Raw genomic sequence first — 6,781 nt, 5'->3', positions numbered from 1 at the left:
GGGGTGTCACAGGACAGGGGGTGTCACAGTACAGGGGTGTCACAGTACAGGGGTGTCACAGTACAGGGGGTGTCACAGTACAGCACAGGGGGTGTCACAGCACAGCACAGGGGTGTCACAGCACAGGGGTGTCACAGCACAGTACAGGGGTGTCACAGTACAGGGGTGTCACAGCACAGGGGTGTCACAGTACAGGGGTGTCACAGGACAGGGGGTGTCACAGCACAGGGGTGTCACAGTACAGGGGTGTCACAGCACAGGGGTGTCACAGTACAGGGGGTGTCACAGCACAGGGGTGTCACAGCACAGCACAGGGGGTGTCACAGCACAGGGGTGTCACAGGACAGGGGTGTCACAGGACAGGGGTGTCACAGCACAGGGGGTGTCACAGCACAGGGGTGTCACAGTACAGTACAGGGGTGTCACAGCACAGGGGGTGTCACAGTACAGGGGTGTCACAGGACAGGGGGTGTCACAGCACAGGGGGTGTCACAGCACAGTACAGGGGTGTCACAGTACAGGGGTGTCACAGTACAGGGGTGTCACAGCACAGGGGTGTCACAGCACAGGGGTGTCACAGCACAGGGGTGTCACAGCACAGTACAGGGGGTGTCACAGTACAGGGGTGTCACAGCACAGTACAGGGGGTGTCACAGGACAGGGGGTGTCACAGTATAGGGGTGTCACAGCACAGTACAGGGGGTGTCACAGTACAGGGGTGTCACAGCACAGGGGTGTCACAGCACAGGGGGTGTCACAGTACAGGGGTGTCACAGCACAGCACAGGGGTGTCACAGCACAGCACAGGGGTGTCACAGCACAGGGGTGTCACAGCACAGGGGTGTCACAGGACAGGGGTGTCACAGGACAGGGGTGTCACAGTTCAGGGGTGTCACAGCACAGTACAGGGGTGTCACAGTACAGGGGGTGTCACAGCACAGGGGTGTCACAGGACAGGGGTGTCACAGGACAGGGGTGTCACAGCACAGTACAGGGGTGTCACAGTACAGGGGTGTCACAGTACAGGGGTGTCACAGCACAGGGGGTGTCACAGTACAGGGGTGGCACAGTACAGGGGTGTCACAGCACAGGGGGTGTCACAGCACAGGGGGTGTCACAGCATAGTACAGGGGTGTCACAGTACAGGGGTGTCACAGCACAGGACAGGGGTGGCACAGTACAGGGGTGTCACAGCACAGGGGGTGTCACAGCACAGGGGGTGTCACAGCATAGTACAGGGGTGTCACAGTACAGGGGTGTCACAGCACAGGACAGGGGTGTCACAGTACAGGGGTGTCACAGCACAGGGGGTGTCACAGCACAGGGGGTGTCACAGCACAGGGGGTGTCACAGCATAGTACAGGGGTGTCACAGTACAGGGGTGTCACAGCACAGGACAGGGGTGGCACAGTACAGGGGTGTCACAGCACAGGGGGTGTCACAGCACAGGGGGTGTCCCTGGCGCCCTCTGCGGGACGAAGAGGGAAGAGCACCGGGCCTGCTGGCGCGCTCGGTCATTTCCGTGAGAGCTCGGGCCCGTCCGGCGGGGGGCGGGACCGGCCCGGCTGGGGGCGTGTCGGGGGCGTGTCGGGGGCGTGTCCCCTCCCCCGGCCCCGCCCCGCAGTCGCCCCGTGTCGGCCATGGCGTCCCCTTCGCGGCGGCTGCAGACCAAGCCGGTCATCACCTGCCTCAAGAGCGTCCTGCTCACCTACACCTTCGTCTTCTGGGTGAGCGCCCGCCCTAACCCCCGATACGAGCCGCGGCTGCGCCGCCCTGTCGCGATAGTCGCGAGCCACCGCGGCTTTCCCCTCTCCCCACCAGGTGTCGGGCATTGTGCTGCTGGCCGTGGGCATCTGGGGTAGGGTGAGCCTGGCCGTCTACTTCTCCCTGTTGGACGAGAAAGCCACCAATGTCCCGTTCGTCCTGGTGGGCGCTGGCACCGTCGTTGTCCTCCTGGGCACCTTCGGCTGCTTCGCCACCTGCCGCGGCAGCACTTGGATGCTCAAGCTGGTGGGTGGCCTGGGACAGGGCGGGATGGAGCCCCATCCTCTCCTGATCCTTCCTGACCCCTCCTGATCCATCCCGAAACATCCCGACCTATTCCTGTCTGATCCCATCCCCACCCTACCCCGTCCCATCCTCTCCTCCTCCACTGTCCCCTCCCGTCCCCTCCTGTCCTGCCCCATCCCTTCCATCCCCTCCCATCCCATCCTTTCTGCCCGCAGTACGCCATGCTCCTGTCCCTCATCTTCCTCATCGTCCTGGTGGCCGCCATCGTGGGCTTCGTCTTCAGGCACGAGGTGAGTCTGGGTGGCCACTGCAGGGTGAGTTTGATGCTGCTTTCACCCCAGTGCAGGTGCAGATGTCACTGGAGGGACAGCAGTGCTTAGTTTAGCAAAACTAGGGTTAAACCAGCACAAAGAGCAGCTTGGTCCCTGTAAGGACCCAGAAGGATGAGCCTGGGTGCAGGGTCAGTCCAGCACGGCGCGTTATCCCTCCATCAGGACAGGCAGAGTAGCCCTGGACTGTAATTTCTGGCTTTGGTCTATCTTCTGCAATAATTTCAGTAATTAAAGCTCCTCGGAGGGTTCCTGTGCCTGCTTGGGAGGGAGCTGGCTTGGTGCATGTCCTTGTTATTACAGACAGCATCCCTGCTGCCACAGTGCATCCAGCCCGCCCTTTAATACAGCCTCTAATTGCCTGGTGGCTGGCAAGTGTCTGCTGGCCATGGCCGGAGTCATTCCTGCCGTCACCGAGCGCTGACTAACGCGGGATGGGGTCCTGCAGGGCAGGAGGGGACGGCACCGCCGCTCACACCTCTCTCTTACAGATAAAGACAAACTTTGAGAGTAACCTGGAGCTGGCCTTGAAGGACTACAACGTGACTGCGGATCGGCACAGCGAGGCCGTGGACACCATCCAGAGAACGGTGAGAGCCCCGGGCTGGGCAGCAGGAGGGGATGCTCCCCTCGGCCCAGGGTGTCCCCTCGGAGCTCTGTGGCATCCCCATCACGGGCTTGGGGATTTGGCAGATGCTGGGTGAGCTGCCCGGGGCTGGGGGAGCCGTGGAGGTGATGGTGGGACTAGGGGTCAGTTCCCTGCTGTGACCAGGCTCCCCAAATGTGCTCCAGCTGCACTGCTGCGGGGTGCAGAGCTATTCTGACTGGGAGAAGACTGAATACTTCAGCCAGAAGGGCATCCCCCAGAGCTGTTGCAAGAACCAGAACGACTGCTCAGAGGAAGATCTGAAAGACCCAAACAAGGCCAAGCTGAAAGTGTTTGTGGATGTAAGTTGAGCCCAGAAAAATCCGCCTGCCAGTCCTGGGCAGGGATGGGTGGGTGGAGGAGGGCTAGTCTGTCCCTGGCAGCTTGAAAGGAGAACTGCCCTATTGATGCAGATGTTCAGTGGCCCAGGGACTCCCTTGGAGTGGGTAAGGGTATGGAATCCTCCCTTCTGTCTGAGGTTCCACCACTCCTTCCTTCGAGGTCAGGGAGCAGCCAGACCCGAGCACTGGCCTTTGGGGATGTGTGTTTTGAAGAACAGGTGAGTAAGGAAGTAGTTTTCCAGGAGAGTTTGTTCCAGCAGCGCTGACATCTCCCTTTGGTGCAAAGTCCTGACCCGGTGGAGAGGGCGTGTGACATCCACAGGGATGGCTGGGTGATGCAAGCCAGCTCCTCTGATGAGTCACCTTGCTGAGGTTGGGAGCAGCCCAAGGGCAGTGCTCCCCTTGATAAGGCACCTGGGCTGGGAGACAGGCTGGGACAGCCCTGCTAGGGAAATGGCTTTGCTGAGGTCTGGAAGGAGGGGAGCAGCCAGCAGCCACTGCTGCCTGCACAGGAGCATCTTCCCCTGGAGCTGCTGGTGCTGTGGGGAGGAGCTGCTCTGTACTCCTGGGGATGGAAAGCACTGCACCCACCTTCTTACTTTGCTTCCTCTGCAGGGTTGTTTTTTCCTGGTAACATCAACAATGGAGTCCAAAATGAGCGTTGTGGCTGGAATCTCCTTTGGCATTGCGTGTTTCCAGGTAAATCTCCCTTGTCTGGCTCGGGAGGAGTGCAGAGTGAAGCCAGCACATCTCCAGAGAAATTGAATTTCAGTGCAGTCTGCTGTGTCCAAAAGGCACGGTTGGTTTCAGTCAGGGAGGAGCAGCTACTCTGTGGATTCCCCTTGGATTTAATCTGACTGCTGTGCAGGCCCCAGTCTCTTACACCCAGGGCTGAAGCCCCAGCTCTATTTGAGCTCAGGTTTATTTGGATAGAGCTCCTCTCTGAAACAAAAGACTTCAAGAAAAACCAAACGGAGATGGACAAACTCACTGCGCCTGCTGTTGGCAGGGATCAAATTCGTGCCCTTCCTTTTCCTACCCAGCCACCACTGTTATCAGGAAGGGGTTTGGCATCGCTCTGTGTGGTGGGGTCTCTGGCAGTGCCTCCTGGCACCGCTTGTGCTGCTGGCTGACCACCCCACGGGCCACCCTGCCCTGCCGCCGTGTCCTCTCGCTCGTGCTGCCCAGCATCTCCTTCCCTTTATGTGCAGGGCACTTCCTGCAGCAGCAGCAGCCCAGCTCCAGCAGCCCAGCTCCAGCAGCCCAGCTCCAGCAGCTCTATCCAGCAGGAAACGGGAGGCCCCTGCCCCCAGCTCGGTGCTGACGCTGTGCTGGTGTTTCCCGAGGTGCCGAGGGCTTTCCGATGCGCTGCAGCCGGGCTGCAGGATGTGCAGCTGGCCCTCCTTCAGCTGCACTGTGGAAGCTTGCTGGGCTCTGAGCAGCCAGCCTTGACTTTGGAGGGGCTCAAACTTTGCCTCCCCCTGAGCCAGCGCTGGAGGCTGTGATGTGAGAGGCTGTGATGTGAGCGTCAAGGAAAAGGGAGCGGCAACCTGCCGAGATACTGGGCTGTAATCAGCTTGTCACCACGTGTTTCCCACAGCAGATGGACTGAACTGGAGCAGAGGTGGGAGCCAGCAGCCCTTGGCTGCAGCTGGTGCTCCTGAGTGCTTCGGGAGAGCCTGAGAGCTGGAGCTGCTGTGCTGTGCCCGCTGCTCGCCCTGATCCTCCCTGGCTGGGCTGGGCTGGCTCTGGGCTCTTTGGGATGTGGCTGGTACATGAATGGTGAACTGCACACACACACTCCCAGCTGCAGCATTAACTTAGCTGATGGCAGGCTTGGGAATTGTAACCAGTTCCTAGCTTTTATTGCCTCTTCAGCAAGCTTGGTTGGGTCATGCATCTAACGGGGACCTTTTGTGCCAATGTGCCTCTAACTTTGCTTGTGGAGTCATGCAGGATCTGGCCCTGAAGCCTGCCCAGGTGCTGGGAGGCTGTGCTTTGATAACAGAGCGTGTTGTGTTAACAGCAGTGCCTTCCTGATGTGAGAACAGCAGCCCTGCTTCCCCCTGTCCTTGCAGCAGGGAGAGGTGCTGCCATTCTCCGGTGGCTGTGTAATTGCCTGTGACACTCCTGATATCTGTGTAATCTCTGCAATTACCATAAAGCTGTACATGCTTCGTGGAGCAACATGAAACGGGATGGGACCTGGGGCATCTCTTGTGAGGAGCTTGTTTAGTTGGTGCCTGCCAGGATCCTGTGCTTCAGCCACTTCCAGTGATTCTGAGGCAGGGTGCAGCAGCCCTTGTTGTGGTTTGTGAACCCCACTGTCCATCCTTGGATTTGATAAAACCCTGGATCAATTTGTCAGGTTTTCTCCTGAAAACACCTCTCCCTGGTTTTGGCTACCTCTGACATGCAGGCTTTGTTTTTTCTCTTTTTCAGTTGATTGGCATTGTTCTCTCCTGCTGCCTGTCCCGGTACATCACCAACAATCAGTATGAGATGGTGTAGCTGGCCCCCAGCGCTCTGTGCCTGTGCCTGGGTATGTCTGTAGGCTTGGTGGGCTGTCTCTGCCCCGCTGGCAGCTGCTGATCACCCATGGGGTGGGGGTGCCACGTGTTTAGGATCAGGGGACACCTGCAAGACCGTGTCTGCTGGGTCATTTTACCCTGAATCATTTTACCCTGGGTCATTTTAGCCTGTGTATAAATCCATCCTGTGTGCTAACTCTGCTGTGTGCATTGCAGGGAACGGCTGGGGAGGATTCCTCCACCTCGTTTTCCTCCGGATGCCGTCTCGTGAAATCTTGCTTTGAACTGACTGATTCTTCTTCTCAACTAGCTCATAGAAAGGAGTGCAGCAGCTGTCCTGGTGCACTCAGGGACTTGTCCTGACACTACTCTGCTGTGCCACCGCCTGGGGTAATTGGTGTGGCTGTGGTGGCTGCAGCCAGGGCGCTCCTCCAGGCTCTGCAGCCCCCAGCTCCTGCCCTGAGTGCCACACTGTGCTGGACTGGCAGTGCTGGTGGCCTCCCAGGTGTCCCAGTGCTCACCTTCAGTGCCTCCACTGGGAAAGCGATGCTTTCCCTTCCCCCTGGAAGCCCCTTGACATCCCCTCACTCTCCAGACAGAGTTGTTCTTGAGACAGGGCTGTTAAAACACAGTCCTGCCTGCCTGAAGCCTTGGCTCACCAAGGTTGTTGCCAAGCTGTCTCACCCCTCCCCTGGGTTTTATATACTTTTTTATAGTTGTACTTCTTTAAGTACAGGCTGTAGTGGTTCTTTGTAAGCTGTAGTGAGGTTTGGTGATGTAGTTCCTGGTGCCTTTACCTTGGTAGGTGTCCTTGCACCGATTCAGCTGTGACTTGATTGTCAGTATTATATGCTGCTTCAACTCATTTTATGTATTAAGTAGAATTCTTTTTGTCCTGAGACACAATAAATATTAAGATATTTT

General features: G+C 58.2%; 1 protein-coding gene across 1 annotated transcript; it reads left to right on the top strand.

The window, feature by feature from the left end:
* The first annotated feature begins 1,576 nt into the window (after nucleotides 1–1,576).
* TSPAN6 (tetraspanin 6) lies at nucleotides 1,577–6,781 on the top strand. Its single transcript, XM_058848185.1, has 8 exons — nucleotides 1,577–1,727; nucleotides 1,822–2,010; nucleotides 2,226–2,300; nucleotides 2,831–2,929; nucleotides 3,132–3,287; nucleotides 3,942–4,025; nucleotides 5,769–5,868; nucleotides 6,074–6,781. Exons 1-7 carry the CDS (start codon nucleotides 1,641–1,643, stop codon nucleotides 5,835–5,837), a joined length of 759 nt encoding a protein of 252 aa, XP_058704168.1. The 5' UTR covers nucleotides 1,577–1,640; the 3' UTR covers nucleotides 5,838–5,868; nucleotides 6,074–6,781.

This window comes from Poecile atricapillus, chromosome 12 (genome assembly GCF_030490865.1).
Source record: "Poecile atricapillus isolate bPoeAtr1 chromosome 12, bPoeAtr1.hap1, whole genome shotgun sequence".
NCBI classification, from domain to species: Eukaryota; Metazoa; Chordata; class Aves; order Passeriformes; family Paridae; genus Poecile; species Poecile atricapillus.
This window is presented reverse-complemented; position numbering and strand designations above follow the sequence as displayed.

Bases quoted from the DNA above. Each gene is read 5' to 3' on its own strand.
- TSPAN6 (XM_058848185.1), top strand. From the start codon at position 1,641: ATGGCGTCCCCTTCGCGGCGGCTGCAGACCAAGCCGGTCATCACCTGC. The intron at 2,301-2,830 runs GTGAGTCTGGGT...TCTCTCTTACAG, and splicing joins GCTTCGTCTTCAGGCACGAG to ATAAAGACAAACTTTGAGAG. The intron at 3,288-3,941 runs GTAAGTTGAGCC...CTTCCTCTGCAG, and splicing joins AGCTGAAAGTGTTTGTGGAT to GGTTGTTTTTTCCTGGTAAC.